General features: G+C 36.2%; 1 protein-coding gene, 1 long non-coding RNA gene and 1 other non-coding gene across 4 annotated transcripts; 2 read left to right on the forward strand and 1 right to left on the reverse strand.

The window, feature by feature from the left end:
- The first annotated feature begins 1,837 nt into the window (after positions 1-1,837).
- On the forward strand, positions 1,838-7,013 carry LOC120282597. 2 transcript variants are annotated; one of them, XR_005542995.1, is made up of 5 exons: positions 1,838-2,182; positions 2,535-2,605; positions 5,827-5,931; positions 6,260-6,361; positions 6,449-7,013. It is a non-coding gene; the product is annotated as an uncharacterized LOC120282597 (long non-coding RNA). The 2 variants fall into 2 exon arrangements; XR_005542998.1 differs by lacking the exon at positions 2,535-2,605.
- A 2,143-nt stretch (positions 7,014-9,156) lies between these two features.
- On the reverse strand, positions 9,157-11,116 carry LOC120250183 (receptor like protein 26-like). Its single transcript, XM_039258976.1, has 3 exons — positions 10,809-11,116; positions 10,225-10,383; positions 9,157-9,418 (listed from the first exon to the last, which is right to left on the reverse strand). Exons 1-3 carry the CDS (start codon positions 11,114-11,116, stop codon positions 9,157-9,159), a joined length of 729 nt encoding a protein of 242 aa, XP_039114910.1.
- Positions 11,117-20,400: 9,284 nt separating this feature from the next.
- LOC120257692 lies at positions 20,401-20,507 on the forward strand. The gene has a single exon (XR_005535782.1). It is a non-coding gene; the product is annotated as a small nucleolar RNA R71 (small nucleolar RNA).
- The last annotated feature ends 2,140 nt before the right edge of the window (positions 20,508-22,647 follow it).

Consider the following 22,647-nt stretch of genomic DNA (forward strand, 5'->3'; position numbering starts at 1 on the left):
ATTCTTTTACCACTTCTTACACATGCAAGTGTGTAATATTTCAATTTTCCATCAACATCCAACCTTGTACTCTTTTTGGTAATACCAGACCATTCCCATCGAGCATACTCAATATAGAAATTATAAATTTCTTCTTCAAAATTAAACACCATACCGGCCTCTGGGACAACTTTTTCAGATAATAAATCCTCTAGCTGTACTAATTTATCTTTTTCCTTATTCAGTATGTCTAAACTAGAAGATCCATCTTTTGATTCATTCTTGCTCCGCTCAGAAATCCCAACCTCTGATTCTTCCATATTTTTCTCGATTTGCATCTATACTGATAGAAAAAAAATAACTACAATAAATTAATAAAAATTACATTATAGTTTTGTTCCATAAAGCTATGCACAAGAATTCCTAATTCATGGTCTCATTTTATAGCTCATTTTTTTAGTTTTTAAACAAATCAAATAGTATACCTTTCCTCTACAACATAATATTGTATATATGTATGATCTAGAAACATTTGTATAACAAGACACTTTTTACAAGCAAGTATAGTTTCATCTTTTGAACTTCTTCTCAGTTTCAATAATCAAGCTTGTGAAGAAAATATAGATTCTAGCTAATAATATGGTATTAATTGCCATTATAGCTATTGTGCTAATAATAATAATCAATTACCAATAACTAATAGCTTGTTGATTAGTAAAAACTTTAGATAAAATATCATCTTTAACTAAAAGGGAAAATTGCTTATAAACCATTCAAAAGTTCTATAATTCCATATTTACCCTCAGAAAAACATAATTGTATATATACCCCTGAAAAATATAGATAATTGCGGATATGCCCATACTATTAGATTCTGTTAACATAAGTTAATCAAACTTTATTAACTATAGTTATAACTTGGATTAAGATACACAAAAAGTCCAAAATAACCCTTGTAAATGGTCATTTTATAATAAAAAAATTTTCAAGGGTATATATGCAAAGGATATAATGGCCATTTTATATGTCTGCTATTTGTTAACAGATGGTTTTTTCAGCCAATTTGAACCCCAAGGTATATACGCAATTATATGTATTATTCAGGGGTATGCATGCAATTATCTTTTATTCATGGGCAAATATGCAATTTCAAAATGATTCAGGGGTACATCTGCAAAAACCCTTAACTTAAATATCATCACACACACAAGACTGATAGCTTGTTGATTAGTAACAAAATTAGTTAAATTATCATCACACACGAGAGAGAGAGAGAGAGAGAGAGAGAGAGAGAGAGTATGTTACCAAAGGACGTGGCGAGGTTCAGCCATAGGTGACGAGCACAGTGCGGCAATGTTTAGTTCCTGGCGACTAGCACGAGTTGGCCTAGTACAACAACTTTGTTAGTCGAACAGATAGAGAAAGTATATTTAGAGAGTGGTTTGGTAGTCCATCGCTATTAAATTATTGTTATAATTAGAAAATGTATCATTTTATTATTCTTGACTAGAATATCTTTTCTTGAAAGTTTTCAAGGCAAAAATAATAACAAAAAAAATCCCCATCCAAAACTCCCACCATCTCATCTCACTCAACCAAATAAAAATGCTTACCTTTTATGTTCATAATTCTTATAAATAAAAAAAAGAAGCCTTTATTAACCACCATCTCCCACCTCCACCGTACGTTGACGATCACACCCACAAGGTTGTGTGCCCACGTGTCAACATCCCTACCCTCCATTTATTCACCAATCCACAAATGAATATACACATATCCAAGATCACCCTCATTTTCCCAAATATTTCTTTATAAAAATAAATAATTAAAATAAATATCTATATATCATTAAATCAAATCAAAAACATCCTTCTCCTCACCATTCTTCTACTTCTTCTTCAGCTTCTCCATCGAAACACAGCACCACCACCATGTCGTCAAACCTAGAACCAGCAGTGAGACTTTGAGCCTGGGGCTGAAAAAAGAACAGCACAAAGGCGGTGCTCCCGAGAAGTGAGTTTGCACATCAGAGATGGGACCGGGAGATGAGTAAAGTCCGGGAGGTGGTACTGGTGGTGGGTCATGATGTCCATCGCTCGTCGGTGCATATCGTGTCGTTGTGGAAGAGAACGAAGGGCACTGGGGACTAGGGAGTGCTCTTCTACTTCCATTCGCTTGTCAGTGCCGTCATCTGGATTTTAGGGTCAGTGATTTGTTTGCTTTTTTCTCTGATTTTTCTAAGAATGAGATGTAATTAGGGTTCAATTCAAGGATGTATTAATTAGGGTTCAATCTCTCCAAGGTTTATCTTGTTTTGAATTCCTTCATTTGATGACGATCTCGAGTGTTTTCTGTTTTTCTTTACATTTGATGACAATCTCGAGTGTTTTCTATTTTTCTTTGCATTTGATGACGATCTTGAGTGTTTTCTGTCTTTCTATTGACTTTCAATATTGTTGTAAATATACGAATGTTGTTTGAAGCTATGAGCTTGTTTTGTGATTTTTGTGTTTGATTTATGTTGCTTGCTGATTATTTTGTTTTACAATTTGTAGGGCTCATAGAGCATTGTATCTTATAAACTAGATTTATCGCTTCTTTGCGGAGAATGTAGTTCACTGGATTGGTGAGTTCTCTGTCTTTGTTGAAACTTTATTCATTCTTTAGTAGCATATTGATCACAATCAAACAATGTTTTAGATTCTGAATTATGGCAAGAAACATAGGACCAGCTTGTTTTTGTTGTCAGTCTATTGACTATTCATTTTGAAACTTGCCAAGACAGACTTGGGAGAGATTTGAGGAGTAGAAGGTAATACACTAGACATCTTAGTACACACTGCAGACCACTGCAAACATGGTGTCTTTGTTCCATCTTATAACATGAGAGCTTGCTCTTCTTGTCATATACTTGTTGAAGCTTTTGCAACTCTTTTTACATTTGAAGCCAATTTCTTTACCCGTTCAAACAAAGAAGATTCTTTTTAGAAATTCTTCTTGAAAACATGAAATTGATGTTGATTTGTGTATTGTTTGTTCCTTTCTTTTCGCTGTAGCCGGCCAAAACAAATATCCTACATGATATATTTCAAGTCCTTGTATATATCCTTCTTGTCATTTTGAGATAAACTCATTTATGCTAACGATGCCATCTTAATTTTCAACTCATGTTTTAAAAACTTTTGTCAATTTCTAAATTTGATCCATATTATCTTAACAAACTTTAATATCTTGGGCTCACTTCCATCTATTTCTCTGCATAATACTCTAATTTTTTATTATTTTGTACCTCATGTTTTTAACCTACAGTTACATCCGGCTTTGAAGCCCTCTAATAAATTATTTGCACCATAAGATATTATATTCTCTTCAGGTACTAAATAAAATATGCTTGGAACACTATAAGCATTACCTGGCTCATATTAATCCTTTTAGAAGCAAGTTGGTACTGTGAACCTACTCATTCTCATTATAGTTGATGATGAACACTAAGCCATGCTTAATAGCAATGATTCTCGAAATGGTCTAACTGTTATTTTTAACTTCAGCTTGCTATTTTCCAGTGCTCACAATCATTTCTCGGTTTATGTGGCAGTTAAACCAAGGATTTCTATTCAAAGCTTGTTCCATGAGAAACGTTCATTGATTGTCACTGTGCATAAACAACAGTGTACCAATGATTTAAGACCCTTAGAAGAAATCATTTGAGTTGACCCTGAAATAAACCTGATTAGGTTTCACAGACATTTCTTTTTGTATGCCCTCAATCAATTAAAAGAATAGCATGAGAGTAGATTTAAGAAAAACATCTTAAGAGGAAACTTTAATGTATTGAATTGTTTAACTTACTATGCAAGTCAAAATTTTAATTTGCAAAGTTATGATCTTTAAGTACTTTAGTTTTTGCAAATCAGAAATCAATGCAGCATTTTTAATTTTTACAAAAGTTAGCTAAAAATTTATTCCACTAGTTGTAATCCTAGACAGTTCGAAAAGATCTGTTGAATATAACTTTTTGAAATGATTTCCATTAGAGCAGATGTTGTACTGCCATTTTGGTTAGTAATCAATGTGGGTTATATGAAAGTAATTGTATCCTTTTTCTATGTTCAAGTTTTGGTTGATATTCATTGTTTGGACTATGATGAACGAGATATTATTTTACTGCCATGTCTTTGTAAATGGATGCTTTATGATTTTGATGGACTTAAAAAAAAATTATAAGCAATATTGGACTTCATTTGTTTCCACTATATTGTTTGAAAATGTAATTGATAATTGCATCTCTATGTGATTTTCAAGTTTACACTGATTGTGAACATATTTTAATTATATAGTCAGTGTTGAAGATGAAATGATGGTGATGTTGTATTTTCTTTAATTGATCTTGTTAAATATGCTTGTTTTTTGCCTTCTCGGATTTATCACATTCTTATGCATTTGCGTCATATTTTTCTTTAATTAATTATTTTATGAAGTTTCCAAAGTCTATGCATCCTTGCCAATAAAAGGTTTCTATGTTTCTGAAATTCAAAAACTTGTAAATTGTAGAAGTGATCTTATTAATGTTTGAAGATGGGTACCAAACCCAATTAATTATTAGCTGAATTTGAGACAATGGCACCTATGTTCCAAATAGGAGAATTGAAGCAAGGTCCAAAAATAAATACCAACATCAAACAACCCTAATTGTCATTCATCACCTTATCTAAACTCTAAAGATTACATAAATCGATATTTATATTAATAAATATTGGTTTAAATTACCAACGAGACAACGACTTCTTAGTCTATTGACACTAAATTTCATGTAGGGTGTTTGTGTTCTATTGATGAGACAATTTCGAACTTTTCTCATGGCATAAAGAATAATTCCGTAGTTTTCTTCGAGTTCATGGATATAAGCTGATGCAGTAAAACGTGGAAGCATTTTTTACCTTGAGATAATCTTCATTATGTATAAATTTTTAACGGAAGTTGTTTTTTATGAGAAGTATAAGCCTTTGGGACCGTTTTCTGAGTTTGAGATCAAAAGAATGCTTCCCACAAAAACTTTCAAATCTCACTTGTCATGAATTACTTTTCATCTCTTAACAGTATTCAAAAGTGAAAATAAAAAATTAGTTAACCAATTGAAAGCATGGTTGTATGGCTGATAATGAGCTTGATTTTAATTCTAATGGAGATATAGTTTTGAAATGTATACAAGGAAAAGGTTTCAGCCATTGACTACAGAGGAGAGGAAATTGAAGGATTTTTACTTTATTGATAGTTCGAATTTTGTGTAGGACCATCATCTGGTTATTAACATATGATTGGGTATCCAAGTGATCTATTTGCAGGCTTGGAAAAGAGAAGGACAGTTGCAAGTGAATTTCAGCCTTGAATTACACCATAACGAAGCTCTTAAAACTCCATTCTGGTTTAATGGAACCTAGGTTGAGTAGTTATTACTTGAGTACGAGTAACATTAGGCTTATCTGTTTTAGAAAAATGAGATCCTATCTAAACATCAAATTCTACAAATATTATTACATTGAAATTCTTGAGTCTTCAAATATTAGAATACAAAACATGGAACTATCTTGTTCTATGAATATTGTGCAATGGATTGGTGGCATAAGTTTACAGCAAATGTTTATTTATTCATTTATAGAAAAACTAAACTTATAACTTTTAATATAAGCTTGAGTTTGTTGTTAATTATTCAAAAAATTTCTTGATGTTGTCTAATTGTTTTTATATTTGCATAGTGGTATATATATATTTTTTGATAAACTGAATAGTGGTATGTAAACTTCATAAAACAAATAGTATTGAAATATATTTATACGGTGGTGCATGCAGCCCAGAAAAAATTGGCGAAGTTTGTGCCAAGCTATGGTGGGAAGAGAACCGGGAAAGAATTCAAGCTCAGTACCTTTGAGTCAAACACAAGGGAGAAGAGGAAGGGTAATGGACATATTTTATTAATAAATGTTGTTGTTATAGCGTATGCAAGTATTTTAATTATTTTATTTTAAAAAATTATTTTTATTATATATATACTGTTTGATCGAAAAATTGAAAAGGTGCACATGATAATGAATTTAAAATTGTTCATTTAGATGGAACCACCAATTTATTACCATGATAAATTGGTGGTTCCAATTTATTGTGGTGCCCTTGGTTTCACAATTTTGCTCAATAAATTTTCATATTTTTTCTTAATGTATACATTTAAAATTTTTCTAGTAGCTAACTATTTACACATGTGTATATATATATATATATATATTAGGAAGCCAAATTAGGCCGCAAGGTATCCATGGTGGAGGCTTTTAAAGAAGTTTATCAAAAGGATGATGGGAGTTGGAATGAGGAGGGGGCCCAATCAGCACATGTATGTGTAAAATTAAATTTTATTCTTAATTACTTAATACTTTGTTTATCCTAACATATAAATAATGATTAATTTTATATTATGTAGGAGAAATTTGTCAAAGCTCACCAAGACATATTGGCTTGAGAAGGCTAGGGGATACAAATTGATGATAATAAACTATGGTGGGACATATTCGGGGTTGCAAAAAATTGATGTTATGGTATGGGAAACCTTGTTGAGGAGATAGTTTCTAATTATTCTCATTTGCAATCGCAGCGGTCTACTTTGAGAACTCAACAATCTATTTGCTTCTATGCCTCCAGAGGTTATGAGTAAGTTGGAATTTTTAGAGAAAGCATACGAAGAGCAGAAGCAGTAGAACCAGTACATCCTTTCTCTAATAGAATCTCAAGGTATTCAGGTAAACTTTGAGACAACTCCTCATACTTCTCATGCTCTTGCCAAGACTGGAGAGTCTGCTTCCCATGCCCCTCACACTTCAGAGGACGTTGAACAGCCTCAGCCTGTCGATAATATTGCAACAAAATGAATGTGGTGTATTAGATTATTACATTAGATACTTGGACAATTACATTTTGTATTTGTTTGTTATATTAGATGTTTGAACTATTATATTTTGTAATGCATTGTGATTATAGATATTTATCAATCAGAATGTTTATTTTGAAAAATATTATTAAAGTTATTGTTTAGGATTGTAAATTAGGCTTTAAAACAATTTTGTGAAAATAGTTAAAAAAATTATTATAAATAATCATGGTTATGAATAATTAATTTGCAACATAATTTGCAACAATAAAACTGTGTCGCATAATATCTCACCAAGATGCGACATGATTTGCAACACGATTTGCAACAATTGAAATGTGTCTCAAATTTTGTTGCAAAATATCGCACACATTTGCAACACAATTTGCGACACAAAAAGTTTTGCGACAAACAAAATGAGTCACAAAATTTGTTACAAAAAGACTTAATATTTGCAACACGATTTGCGAAGCGTAAAGGTTTGCGACAATCAAAATAAGTCGCAAAGAATGTTGCAAAAAGTCTCAAATAGTTGCAACATTTATTGCGACAAAGAAATTGTATCGCAATAAATTGTCGCATATCGTTACAAATTAAATGGCAAATATTGTTTTAGAAGATTCATAAATTACGATTAAATTTGCAACGTTTTTATTTTGGGTCACAAATTTTTCGACACAGTCTTCAAAAGTGTCACAAATAATTATGACATCTGAAACATGACACATTTTATTATGTCGCAGGTTATGTTGCAAATTGCGATCTGCAACACATTTTTTATTTTTGGTGTCACAAAAATGTGTCGCAAATTGCATTTTTTGTTGTAGTGAGACTAAGCTATCAAAAGTAAAGAAAGCAATAATTGACTCAATGTACATCAAGTTCTAGAATTATATCACTCTATACTTGTTTGGAGTCTAATGCCATTGAAAAATTTTCACTGTCTGAAACTTGTGCAACCAAATGGAATGTTATGAGGATTTTGTGTAAATTATGGTCTCATTTCAAAGATCTAGAGCATTATTAGAACTTGATTGCATTTCCAATTCCTCAGAAAAGTGCTAAATATTTGTTTGAGATTGGCAAAGCCTTTCAATTTGTACTTTAAAAGTTGGGATCATCTTGATATCTATCATATAGAAATACTTTTCTTGTGGTGTTTGCATTTCTTTGATTTCAAGGTTCAGCATATACGAATTAATTGATACCAATGTATGGAAAAGTATCACTCAGTTACTTATGGATTTACAAAAGTTTTTATTGACTCCTCCAGTCATGTTCTCAAACGTTGTGATCATCTCTTATGTCCATGTCATGTGAAAGTTCCATGCATTTGTCTGTCAATAAGCTGATAACGTCTGTTTCCCGAGTTATCTCCTACCTGAATTTGTTTGTGGAAGTGCATGTGCAATCCAATAAATACAAAAAAAAACCTAGCAATTAATATTCTTCAAATAAAGAAACTCTGTAGTGAAGAATGCGATCACATTGTGGATAAATGTCAACTTGATATGTGTATATACTTATCATAAACCTGTATGAATGGTTTCAGATAACAGATATTTCCATAAAAAATTATAAATAGAAAACATGGTTGGTGCCATGGGGAAAAAGAGCGTATGCCTATCAGTACAAATTACAAGTACCAATACAAATAAAAGACAACTTTGATGTTGTTGGAGAATAAAGAAGCAAAACACATGGCCATCATCCATTCATTAGTAACTGAATTAAGTAGGCAATTAACATGGTTGTAGCCAGAAAACAGAGAAAAACACAAAGTGATGATCTCTTGCATAGAACACATATTTCAATTGCAGTTGTCTGAGAACCAGGAACAGAGTACAATATTGCATTCATGTTGTTAAACAACCATCTGATTGTATACATATAAATTATAAGAATGGTACTTAAAGTTGAAGTCATAGCTTGGCCTTTGAAATAGTTTCTTTGATGATTATAGAAGAAGGAATGCCCTCTTGTTTTAGAAATGCAGGTCTTTATCTGTTCATAAACATCCTCTTGTACCACATTTTCCACTTTGGAAAAAACAATTGATAGATAATAGGCGATGAAAATCCGACTCCATAACCCAATCCTGTGAATATCCAGAACCAAATATTGTCCATGTCAAACTCTGTGTGTGCATTCATAGAATTTGAAGATGGCTCAATAGTAGTTGAATTAATACAATCCTTTGATAATGGGCTTCCATACAGTCCTTGATTCCCTTCAAAGGATGAATTCAAGTATGTGGATAACTGCTAGCTCTGTGGTATTCTGCCTACTAAATTGTTGTTCGACAAATTCAAGAAAGCTGAGAAGTGCAGGAAGGTCAGAGAACTCGGAATCACTCCTAATAATTGGTTTCCTGAGAGGTCCAATGCTTCCAGCTCACTCATATCTCCAAGCACCCATGGGATTTCACCAGTGAAAACATTTAGTGACATGTTCAAAGAATGAAGGCAGGGGCAGAACCAAGGGTGGCTAGCAAGGGCTGAAGCCCCCTCGACGCCAGAGACATCACTTTTCAGGCAATATAAAATTTATGGTTTCAATTTTTCTATACTTAAATTAATGTAAAATAGACTATTTAGACACATAAAAGCATGTAATGTAGTTGCGCTTGAGTGGCTAATGGGTCTAGTCAATATATGTTTTTTTTCACATTTTACCTTTTTAATTTTAAAATTACAAGGATTTCAAAAATTTTATAAAAAATTATACGAAATTAAAAAATCTTATATAAAAATTTTAGTAATTTAAAAAAATTTAAATTGATCATAAGACTTAGCAAATATATTATAACATATATACAAGTATTTTTTTTAAAGAATACAAACTTGAGATGTATTTTTATTAGTTGAATTATTGAAAATCTCATACATACAAAATAATTATTTTATTGGATTATTTATTTATTTATTTATTTATTTATTTATTTATTTTGTATGTTTTGCCTTTACACTTTAGCCCCTCCTACCATCGAGTCCTGGTTTCGTCCCTGAATGAAGGGACTTGAGATCTCCAAACACTTGAGAAATATTTCCCACAAATTGGTTATTCGACAAATTGATGGAAGTGAAGGAAGTCAAAATATTTATTAGTTCGATCTCTAACCCTTTCAAATCAACAGTAACAGTGTCTTGATAGTTTAGGGCCGTCCAACTAAAATTCCAGTATCCAATTGTCTCGGTCTGTCCCTAAGGAACCATCATGGATTAATTCTTTGATAGGTCACTAAGTTTTGAACTTATTTCTTTCCGGTTACCAAGTTTTAATTTGTATCGTAAAGGTTACTCGAGTTTGATTTTGTTTCACTGGGAGGTTACCCGAGAGTGACCACATCCATGATGTTGACGTGGATGCTGAAAAAAACACAGTCAGCACAACTCGTCACGTCCTCGGTATGAGATGGAGCCTCCACGTCAGCTAGCTTGTCCACGTCAGCAGACTTGTTCACGTCAGCAGAGTTGGTAACCGTTTTGATACTAAATGAAAACTTAGTGACCAAAATGAAATAACAAAATATATTTCCATGACAAATTTAATTCTGACATATTATTGAACAACTTATGTTATTTCATTTCGGTCACTAAGTTTTCATTTAGTATCAAAACAGTTACCAACTCTGCTGACGTGGACAAGTCTGCTAACGTGGACAGGCCGGCTGACGTGGAGGTTCCATCTTAGACTGAGGGCGTGGCGGGCTGTGCTGACTGTGTTTTTTCCAGCATCTACGTCAGCAGCATGGATGTGGTCACTCGCGGGTAACCTCCCGGTGAAACGAAATCAAACTTGAGTAACTTTTACGATACAAATTAAAACATGATAACCAAAAAGAAATAAGTTCAAAACTCAGTGACCTATCAGAAAATTAAACAAAACCATCATTGCCTTCATGCTCTTAAAATACTCTGATGGCAAGCTATTAGTGAAATGGTTTGATGAGATGTCAAAGATTTGGAGCATCATGAAGGAGTGATTACCCTCACAAATACCGGCCAGATGTCTAAAGAATCTGTTTTCATTGAGAACCAGAACTTTCAATGCAGGAAGATCCATCAACCAATGTGGGAAAGAGTCTACCAACTTATTTCTACCAAGGTCCAGGACTTCTAGCCCAGCACGGTTGGCCCATGAGCTAGGTACCACCCCTTCTAACTTGTTTCCATTGAGGTTAATGGTTTGTATAGCACATCTTGAGCTAACCTTTTGAGGCATGCTTCCTTGAAAAATGTTCTCCCGAGCATTCAACACTCTCAAGTCTATGAGGCTTTCCAATATGCAAGCTAGTATCGAACCACTCAAATTGTTGTGAGAGATATAAAAAATATAGAGTCTGTTGCAATACAAATTGATGAGGGGACTTCTCCTGTGAGGCTATTATTTGACAATGAGAAGAATATAGTTTTTTTTCAGGTAGTATGATATGCTAAATGGGATGGAAAAAGTGAAAAGGTTGTTTGAGTAGTCCACAAAGGTACTATTTGGTGGCGGAAGAGGAATTGGTCCTTGAAACAAGTTAGAGTGGAGACCGATAATAACACTGTCAGTGGAAGAATTGGAGAAAGACCCCTCAACACTTGTGAACAAGTTGCATGACAAATTCAGGTAGGAAAGACTGGAGCTCCATATCCAACTTGGTATGGTACCACCAATTCTGTTTCTTGAAAGGTCTAGACTCACAAAATTATTTGAATGCTTCAAGAAAGGCTTTCTCAATATCTGTGAATGAGTTGAAAGATAAATCCATAAACTAGAAGAAACTCCCAATGCTCCATATCCAGGTGGGTGTAGTACCATTAATTCTGTTGTTTGAAAGGTTTAGTAGGAATATATTCTTTTTATGCTTCAAGAAAGATAGGATAGCTGTTAGGTTGCATGAATTCAATTCCAAGTGAGTGAGAGATGGAAATAGACTAGAAGAATCTCCAATTGGTTTAGAGATCAACAAGTTAATGCTCGAAAAATCCAAGTCTGTGAGATTTTGAAGGTGGCCAAACAACTCTAATTCAACCAAGTAGTCATCAAAGTTGTTTGAACCTAAATAAAGTGAAACAAGAGCAGAGAGATTGGCAAGTGATTTTGGGAGCTTCCCTTGTAGATTATTGGCATACACAAGAATATATTGTAATGTAGAAAATGTGTTTGTGAATTCTTGCAGCTGACCAGAGAGCATGTTGTCATATAAACTCAACTCCTATAATATCAGGAGTGTGAACAAAGACATCGGGATAGATCCAGTGAGTGAGTTTCCTCCTAGATCAAGTGACACAAGGTGACGTGCAGAGCTGAGAGTACTGGGGATCGATCCAGTCAAATAATTATCATAAAGTCAAAGGATGGAGATCTTTGAAGTAGTGGGCATTGGTGGCAAGTTCCCGGAGAGTTGATTATTGGAGAGGTCTAATTAAATCAATTCACTTAGATTCTAGATTGACCAAAGTATTAGCTTTGAGAAATTACAACCAGCAAGATTCAAAGATGTCAATGACTTACAGTTTCCTAAAGAATTTAACAAACTCTTCAAGGAAACCCTTACTAGCATAGGATTATTTGAAAGATTAAGTGATTTCAAGTTTGAGAGTTCAAAGACACTTCTCATAGTCAAACCCTCCAGGCCAATGTCACTGAGATTCAACACACGTAGAGAAGAAAATTTAGCAAAGAAGTCAGACACTTGGGACGAAAGATTGTTAAAATCAAGATGAAGTATTGATAAGTTCTGAAGCTTGGCCAGTGAGCTATCAATCGGTCCCGAGAGTGAACAGTACCATAGGCTAAGAGCTTGAACCCCTGGAGCGGAGTCAGAGATGGCGTGACACCATTCTGTCCCACTAGAAGAGATATTGACATGATCCAAATAAAGCGCTTCTAAATTTAAAAGGTCTCTGATGAGATTACGAAGATCAGGCTTCTTCAGCTTCAAAGAATAAATATTTTTTGGATATTCCGGATATGTGGAGAGGTCCAAAGATATGAGTTTTGTGAAACGAGAGATGCTGATAAGGACTCAGCCTACCAGCAGTCCAAAATACAAAAGGTTGAGATGTGTGAGACTAGCCAATTTTTCCAAATCCGAAAACAGGACATCACTTAGGTGGTCAAACCTATTGAATGCAAGATTGAGGAGGGAGGTGAGGTTGAAAATGTTAGAATTAATCTTGTTATTGCGTTTAGGACCCTATGTTATTTATATATTACGTTTAGGCATTGTTGCATTTATGCATTTAAGTTTGCAGTTATGACCCTCCTTGTTTTATAAATTGCATTTGTATTTAAAATTATGTTAGGATTATGTTTAGATAAGTTTGTTAGTTTAAATCTGTTTAGTTTCTTGGTGGCTAAGTAACTTAGTTTGAATTCAGTTATCAATATCAATATAAAAGATATAAAGGTGGGGAGTTTTGGTTGACATAGTCAAAATTATCTCATCTTCTTTGAGTGTTCTTTGTGTGTTTTTCTCTAATTTTCCTACCATTTGGTATCAGAGCAAGGTTCGGAGTAAATACCAAAAATCATGTCAGGTTCATCATCAAAGAGTGAAACAACCGTCGGCACAGCAACATTGAAGACTCCAACATTGAAGGCTCCAACAAGAGACGGGACGGTGACCCTCTAGTATCCTTTGCTCACGAAGAGCAACTACTCGGCATGGGCGCTCAAGATGAAGGTGTACATGCGTGCACAAGGCGTGTGGGATGCCATTGAGCCTATTGATCCTGTTGTTGCTAGAATACAACAGTGAATTTGAAGGGGACCTTGAACTTGTAGAACTTCGAACTTGGACTTGGAGATCGAACAAAAGGAGTTGGAGTCTCTTCCTTCTTCAGATGCCGAGATCTGTAGCAGTGTGGGAAGTGTTCCCCACATACACTCTGATGGCTAAGTCAGTAGAGAAAAACACTTGTCTTCCTTTGCTCCCCTCTTCCTCCCAAAGTCCCCCTCTTGCTTAAATGAGGGAGCTATTTATAGATGTATACTTACAGTTATGTAAATACTTTACGTGTTCGAGATCATGGGTGCAAAGGGGGATAGTGGGTGTGATGTGAGTAGTGGGTGTGATGTGAGATAGTGGAGTGCTACGTGGGTTTGAATTAGTCCACATCAGTTGCTCCCCACTTCTTTCTTTAGGTTAGAACCTTAAAGATGGAAGTAGGTGCTTATCTGCTTAAAACTCTCTCTCTCTTCTTATCTTAAACTGATAATAATATTTGAATTTATCTACAGATAAGATACAACTAATTTAAATAATTTAAATTTAAATTTATCCACATCTAGATAACACGGTTGGATAAAGCTCTAATATATTTGAATTTATCTTTATTGTTAGATAAAGATTTATCTCTTGAGTTCAACTCAAATTTGAACTCTTACCTTTCGAATCTATATAAAGAAGTCTCTGGCCCTATTTTTAAAATCGCACAGCCTCTATTGGGTTAAAGACTTTTGGCAACGCAGCTAAGTTAAAGTATTTTCGGCATTCTTCCCGTGACCATCGAAGATTTAAGCACTACTTTGTCTCTATAAAGTTTGAAGGTATTATTAAATTAATTAATTAAATAATTAATTACCTTTTAAATTTCATAAACTGACAGCACTCAAGGGTATAAATTAAGTAATAAATTAATTAATAATATATGTATATATACATATATTAATTAACTAATATATATATATATATTTTTGTCTTCCGCCAAGCTTCCGCCATATTAGCTTTTTTTTTTAATTGATTAATTAATTATTTATATATATATATTATTATTATTTTTTTTTAGCACCACCTTGTCATGGCTCGAACAAAGCAAACTAGTAGACCTATTACATCTTTTGGACCTCAGTCTCACTTCGTGATAGGCGCCTGTCTTCCTACCTCTTTTAATGAAGGTGATGTTCAAAGTTTCAGGGCAAAGTACTCGATTCCTTGATGTTCAAAGTTTCAGGGCTAAGTACTCTAATATATTTGAATTTATCTTTATTGTTAGATAAAGATTTATCTCTTGAGTTCAACTAAAATTTAAACTCTTATCTTTCGATCTCTATATAAGGAAGTCTCTGCCCCTATTTTTAAAATCGCACAGCCTCTATTGGGTTAAAGACTTTTGGCATCGCAACTGAGTTAAAGTATTTTCGGCATTCTTCCCGTGACCATCGAAGATTTTAGCACTGCTTTGTCTCTCTGAAGTTTGAAGGTATTATTAAATTAATTAATTAATTAATTAATAACTTTCATCAACCGACAGCACTAAAGGGTATAAATTAAGTAATAAATTAATTAATAATATATGCATATATACATATATTAATTAACTAATATATATATATATATATTTTTGTCTTCCGCCAAGCTTCCGCCATATTAGCTTTTTTTTAATTGATTAATTAATTATTTATATATATATTTATTTTATTTTATTTTTTTTAGCACCACCTTGTCATGGCTCGAACGAAGCAAACTAGTAGACCTATTACATCTTTTGGACCTCAGTCTCACTTCGTGATAGGAGCTTGTCTTCCTACCTCTCTTAATGAAGGTGATGTTCAAAGTTTCAGGGCTAAGTACTCGATTCCTTCCGATTGGAGAATTAGTCTCCCGGTGATCCTAGTTGTCCTTTTTTTGTTTCGCCCTACGGTATGTCCTTTTGCCATTCATGCGGGCGTTGCTTGATATGGGCATTCGCTTTCCTATGCCTTCCTTCATCATGGAATTCTTGAAGCTTAACATGCTATCTCCCTGCTCGACTTCATCCAAATTCTTGGAGGTTTCTTATAGGCTTTCATATCTTTTTGTTTTTATAAGTGGGCTTAGGGTCTCAGTCGATCTTTTTCATCTCTTTTTCGAGCTTCAACCTTGTAAGGATAAGTCTGATCGTCATGTCCTTCATGGGACTTCTTCTTTTCTTATTGATGATCTCCTTCCTATAAAGAACTACGAAGACAGCTGGGTTCTTGTTTACCCCCCCAAAAGGTTCTTGGAAAGGTCCTTACCAATGGTGTTGGAACAGAAAGGGGGTATCAAGAAAACCTTACGCCCCACTCAGAGAGAAATTTGCTCCTGAGATTCATGTCATTGAGCATTCCTGCCATAATATCAGTACACTTATGACCCCTTCTAACTTAAGGGCAGCAGGGTAGGGTGTTCTTGCATCTTCTCCTTCGTTGTCCTCTTATTCTTCTTCCCATCTTTCATCCTCTCATGCTGATGATACAGGCAAAGAGACTAATTCGAGCTATGGTGATTTTTTTTTAAGGAATATATTTGACTATGACCTTCATCATAGGTTTTCATGCTCTTATTTAATTTTTTTTTCTAGATATGGTATCCAAAAACTCTGCATTTGCTGCTCTCAAAACGGGTCAACGAAAGCATGCTCGAGACAATAAGACCTCGAAACTTTCTCAACCCGGATCTTCTCAGGTTCTTACGTTAGGTGCATCTCCTCCTCCAAAAAGATTGAAGTCTCCTACGTCCAAATGTGCTAACCTTGTCGATTCTGAAGTTGTTAAGGCTTCCTCCAAGGGTTCTGACCCTAATCCTGATGCTCCCCAAGGTTAGAACCTTGATGTTTTCAAGGGTTCTAACCTTGACACTTGCAAGGGTTCTAACCCTCCAAATAAAGGCAATAATGACGCTTCAAAGGGTTCTAACCCCTTACTATCATCTGCAAACCTTGTGGTTTTGCATCATGAAAGAAGGGAACTGCGTTCTGAGTCACTTTTAGCTATCAATCTCACTTTTCCACCCATGGAACCACCTCAGGCAATTCATCGAGTATATAAAGATCATGCTGATCTTAGGAGTACTCTAAAAGGGGAACCTTTTAGGTTTTATCCTGGTTTAGTTGATACAGATAATATTACTCGACTTGGCGTGGCTTCTAGATTGATATATTCTTCCATTCTTCCACGAGATGAGAAATGCTATTTTGCCGATATGCTGGAGAATATAGATGTTGCTGAACGTCTTTTGGTTGAGGTATTTATCTCTTTTGTTTTACCTTTTCCTTATGTATAACTTAATTTTGACGTCTTTTTCTTTATTGAGGATAGGCTGCTCAACGTTCTTCTTTGGCGTTTGGGTTGATGAGGTCCTTGAATCAATGCGTACAAGATTCAAATATTCATCATAAGAAGTTGCAGTTGACTATTGAGGACCTTCGAAAACACAACAAGGAGATTACCACCCACCTTCAAACTTCAGAAGCGAAACTTCCTAGTTTGAGAGGGTATGCATCCAAATGTTCCACCTTGAATGATGAGAACAAGAGACTCGGAGATAATGTTTCATCTTTATGTTCGACTATCACTTCTCTTGAGAAAGATTTAGCTTCTGAACGACAAGCTACTTCTGCGTTGAAGGATGAGATATCTTTTCTTTGTCAGGCATTCGACGCTGAGCGACAATCTATCCGTGCTACTACTATCTGAGAATATCGTGAGTCTTTAAATTGTTATCAAAGGAAATGTCCAGTCGGTGTTACCTTCAGCAAGACTGGCTTTTATCTTGCTCGAGAGCTTCTTAAGAAGGAACATGGCCGTGCTTACCCTGAGTTAGTCTTTTCAAAGACTAGCTCCATTGTTAACACTTTACCTTGGAGGAGCTTTGATCCCACTGAGGAGGATGTTACTATCTCTTTAAACTCTAGCCTTCACGATGACTTAGACGATCTTATTGGCCCTTGGGAGTTTTTTGGGAAAAATGGTGTCTCCTCCGAAAGTCATGATGATGAGATCTCAGCTTTGCAGGGTTTGGATGAGGAGCAGGTTTTTGATGAGATGCCTTCCCCTGAGCCACCTGTACATCCTGCTCCATAATAATCTTTTTTCTTTTGTAATTATTATTTATAATTTCCTTATTTAGGACTTAGTGATGACGTGTGAACTTTCAATAAAAGTGATTATTTATAGTTTCCTTTCATAATATTTTGTCATTACTTCAACTAACTCTTAGCTCGATATCATATGTGTGTAAAATATTTGTTATCGACTTCCTTTCGCAAGAATACGTTGACCTTTCTTGCTCATCTCTTCCCATATAAAAGATCAAGCTCTTAAGATGTGTGCTTTCATTCCCCCGTAGAATGAAAGTTTAAGGGGCGAACTGTTCATCTCTTCCTTTATAGAAGATCATATTCTTAAGATGTGTGCTTTCATTCCCCCGTAGAATGAAAGTTTAAGGTGCAAACCGTTCATCTCTTCCTTTATAAAAGATCAGGCTCTTAAGATGTGTACTTTCATTCCCCCGTAGAATGAAAGTTTAAGGTGCGAACCATTCATCTCTTCCTTGATAGAAGATCAGGCTCTTAAAATGTGTACTTTCATTCCCCCGTAGAATGAAAGTTTAAGGTGTGAACCGTTCATCTCTTCCTTGATAGAAGATTAGGTTCTTACGATGTGTACTTTCATTCCCCCATAGAATGAAAGTTTAAGGTGCAAACCGTTCATCTCTTCCTTGATAGAAGATCAGGTTCTTAAGATGTGTACTTTCATTCCCCAGTAGAATCAAAGTTTAAGGTGCGAACCGTTCATCTCTTCCTTTATAGAAGATCAGGCTCTTAAGATGTGTACTTTCATTGCTAAGGATTTGAAGTGATACCATGTTAATCTTGTTCTTGAAAGCCTGTTAGCATGAAAAATTAAAACACAGGATAATTACGTGGAAAATCCCAATAAAGGGGAAAAAACCACGGGACCGTAACTACGGTGCCATTTATTTTTATTGATTTATAACATACAATTTACAGAATGTACATGCTCTGAAAATAAAGCTTCAAATGATTAGTGTTCCAAGTCTTTTGAATCTTCTTTCCTTCCAAGGATTATAGCTTGCATGTTGCTGGACCAATCATTCTTCTTACTCGATAAGGTCCTTCCCAATTTGGGCGGAGCTTCCCTTCTTCTATAAGAGTATTGGTGATGGACATTTTTCTCAACACGAGATCACCTTCAACAATAGGTCATTCTTTCACCTTTGAGTTGTAGTAACGAGCTACCCTTTGTTGATAAGCTGCTAAACGTGTACAGCTTTGATCTCTTTTTTCATCTAGAAGGTCTAAATTATTTCTAAGTGTTTCTGAGTTACCCTCTTCATGAAATTCAACCATTCTTGGAGAAGATGCCCTGATTTCTACTGGGATTAAAGCTTCTGTTCCGTAAGTAGGGTTAAAAGGTGTTTCTCCTGTTGAGACCTTACTTGTTGTCCTATACGCCCAAAGAATTGACGGAAGCTCTTCTGCCCATGCTCCTTTCGCCTTATCTAAACGCATTTTTAGACCTTCCAAGATAGTTCGATTGCTTCTTTCTGCCTGTCCATTAGTTTGGGGGTATGCCACAGAAGCAAAGCTAAGCTGGATATGGAGCCTTTCACAAAAGTCTTTAAATGAGTCACAATCAAACTGATTTCCTCGATTTGCGATTAATATTCTGGGAAGTCCAAATCGATAGATGATGTCTTTCCAAACCATGCTTTCTATCTTTTTACTGGTTATTGTTGCCAATGGTTCTGCTTCTACCCATTTGGTAAAATAATCAGTTGCCACCATTAAGAATTTTCTTCCTCCAGTTGTTTGGGGAAAAGGTCCCAAGAGATCTAATCCCCATTTAGCAAATGGGGTTGGTTCAATATCACTTCTGAACATTGAGGTAGGAGCCTTTTGGATAGGTGCAAACCTTTGGCATTTGTCACACTTCTTTACCTTCTTTGAAGCATCATCTCTCAGGGTAGGCCAATAAAATCCTGCACGCAAGACTTTGGCTGCTAAGGCTCTCGCACCCATATGTTGTCCACATATCCCTTCATGGACTTCTGCTAACGCATATTCTGCATCTTGTTTATGGAGGCACCTCAAAAGTGGCATGGAAAACCCCTTCTTATAGAGCACATCATTTATCAACCTTGTATTTGCCGATTGAACAAATCTAGCCAAGTGCTTCTCCAAATCCGTCATTCGGGTTTCCAAGCCTGAAATTCTGTTTTCCACTTGAGGAGCTTGTTGTTGTTGTTTGAACCCCGATGGCCCCATGGTCTTCTATGGTCCTTGATTACTCCATGAAAAGTTGGGATGATTCTTCCAACCTGAATTGTAGGTGTTGCTCTGTATGGATTCCCTTGAGGTCTCATTCCATTACCTACAAAGTCAACATTCTCAATCGAAGAAACATCACCTATGACGATTGAGCAATCGGAAGGAGCATGTCCTCCACCACAACCGGTACAATTTGTCACGGCCAGAACTCTATTCGAGCTATAGGATCTAGCTTCTTACTCAAACTCTCCACTTGGGCCGCCAATGAAGTTACCGCGATCAATTTCATGGAGACCGGCCACCTTTTTCTTTTTCCCTAGCGTTCCCACTCGGTAGCTATTTAACCTCATTTCCTTAATCAGCTTGACGAGCCTCGTCGGGGGTCTTGCTACCTAAGGTACCCATGCCGCCGCATCCAAGAGTTGCCTTGTACTCAGGTTCAAACCATTGTAGAAGGTTTGAACAATCATCCACTCCGGGAATCCATGTTGCGGACACTTGCGCAGGAGTTCCTTGAACCTTTCCCATGTCTCAAATAGAGACTCCAATTCCAACTGCATAAAGGATGAGATCTCATTCCTAAGCTTTGCTGATTTTCCGGGAGGGAAATAACGGGCTAGAAAAGCTTCTACCATCTCCTCCCATGTAGTGATTGATGCCCTAGGTAATGAGTGTAGCCACTGCTTTGCTTTCCCCTTTAAGGAAAATGGGAAGGCTCTCAATTTGATGGCATCATCCGTCACACCATTTATCTTCAGAGATGTCACACACCCTCGAGGAAGCTCTCTATGTAATCTGTTTAGATCCTCATCGGCCAAACCGTTGAATTGTGTGGATCTGCTGCAGAGATATGGATGAATGCCGGCTTTAGCTCGAAATTGCAGTCGTGATTGGGGGACGCACAATACTCGATTGTGTCCCCAACACTGAAGGTCTGGCATAATCAAATAGTATCCGTTGTTGCTCATTTTTTTCTGCCATGTTGTCAGATCCTTCTATTTCCAAATCAGCTGGATTAGGCTGTTCTTGTACAAGTTCTTTCCCTATCCTTCAAAGTGTACGTTCAAGCTCAGGGTCTCCTTCCATCAATATTGATGGATTCCCTCGGGTCATAACCTGGAGCTGCACCAAAAGTAAAGAAAAAGAAAATCAGAACGATGATAGAATAAGAAGATATAGAATAGAATGTGTAGTGAAATAGCTAAGAAAACAAAGTGCAAAGTATCTCTAAACGCCTAGCTCCCCGGCAACGGCGCCAAAAACTTGACAAGATCCCCTTGCGTATATCCCGCAAGTGCACGGGTTTATCGAAGTAATAATCCCGGGTGAGCGGGGTCGAATCCACAGGAAGTAGGGAGTAAAGACACTTAATTTGATTCTTAGCTATGTGGAGTATCAACAATGATAAGTGTGATAATGATTCAATTCTCAACAATTAAAAGCAACAAGTAAGAGAGCAAAAGTAAGGAGGAGGCAAGGCAATCGATAAAGATGGGGTACTCGGATGATGCTTCACCTAGGAAAATCATTTCAAGTGCAAGAACTCTCTATTATGCTTACTAATCAATGCAATGGTGAGTCGTGAAAATCTTTACATACATAGTCCCAAATCTAAGGTCAACTATGCCTAACTCTATTCATGTCCCGGAGGAGAGATTAAATAACCTCTCAACGTCGCACTCGAATAAAGTTGCAATGAGCTCTAGGGATTCCAAGTGATAAATCGCTTCCTAATTATAGACCTAACCCTTTGGTCCAGGCGGAAGGTCCCTAGCCACAATTAAGCCCTAGATACTAAGATCCCCCCAACGCTTCACTCCATTGCACGCGCAACTAGGCCCCAGCGGAGGTTCATCCCTTAGACCATTCACTCTATTATGGCCGCAAAGAACTCGAGGAACGGAGGTAGAATCTATCACGTCGGAGGGGAAAGGGGACGCTCCTGTACCTCTCGACTCACCCTCTCAACCCTCTCCAACCTAGCTTTGTCTAACGCACGTGGTGTGTCACTCACTCACAAGGTTACCAACAAGAACTCTCAACCCTAGTGTCACTCTAGGGGAAATGTTCATACAATCAAGCATTCAAGGTTGGAACTCACAATAAGCATCAATTTATTGAAAACATAATAAAGAAGTTCAATGAACGAATAGATCCTAGGGTTCACAATCACCCAAGTACCCACTAGGGGTTTAGCTCTCCATGGAGCTAAGTACAATCAAAGAAATCGAATATAAAAGCAATGAATCCATAAAGAAACCCTCTCGATGGTCGTGTCGATGGTCTTGTGGAAAGTCCTCTACTCGTCGTCCAAGGATTCCTTCGTCCGGTATAGGATACGCCTCGATCGAAGCTCCCCTACCAACCTTCTTCCTAATGGAATCACGATGTCGGAGCCGTAGAACCTCTCCAAAACCTTGGCCAATACCCCTCGAAACCCTAGCTGAAGCCCTCTCGCAAGTTGGGGAAAAGATGGCGAAAGAATACTGAAATCGGCTTTAAATAGGGCTGGAATCGGGCGACTACACGGGCGTGTATGATGTCACACGCCCCTGTGGAATTTCCACACGGGCGTGGATAATTTCCACACGCCCTGTGTGGATTCTCTGCTTCTCCGATTTCTCGCCGGTGTGAACAGGTCTTTGCTACAAGATGCTTGCTGCATTTTTTTACTACAAGTAGCTTTCGCTACAATCTCTTCCGAAATACTCCCAATTCCATACTTTC

The sequence above is a fragment of the Dioscorea cayenensis genome, chromosome 3, assembly GCF_009730915.1.
Source record: "Dioscorea cayenensis subsp. rotundata cultivar TDr96_F1 chromosome 3, TDr96_F1_v2_PseudoChromosome.rev07_lg8_w22 25.fasta, whole genome shotgun sequence".
Classification (NCBI taxonomy): domain Eukaryota; kingdom Viridiplantae; phylum Streptophyta; class Magnoliopsida; order Dioscoreales; family Dioscoreaceae; genus Dioscorea; species Dioscorea cayenensis.

Coding starts and splice junctions, on each gene's coding strand:
- LOC120250183 (XM_039258976.1), bottom strand. CDS start 11,116: ATGCCTCAAAAGGTTAGCTCAAGATGTGCTATACAAACCATTAACCTC. Junction 10,384..10,808: donor ACTAATAGCTTGCCATCAGA/GTATTTTAAGAG, acceptor GTTTTCATTTAG/TATCAAAACGGTTACCAACT. Junction 9,419..10,224: donor ATGGATGTGGTCACTCTCGG/GTAACCTCCCAG, acceptor TTGCCTGAAAAG/TGATGTCTCTGGCGTCGAGG.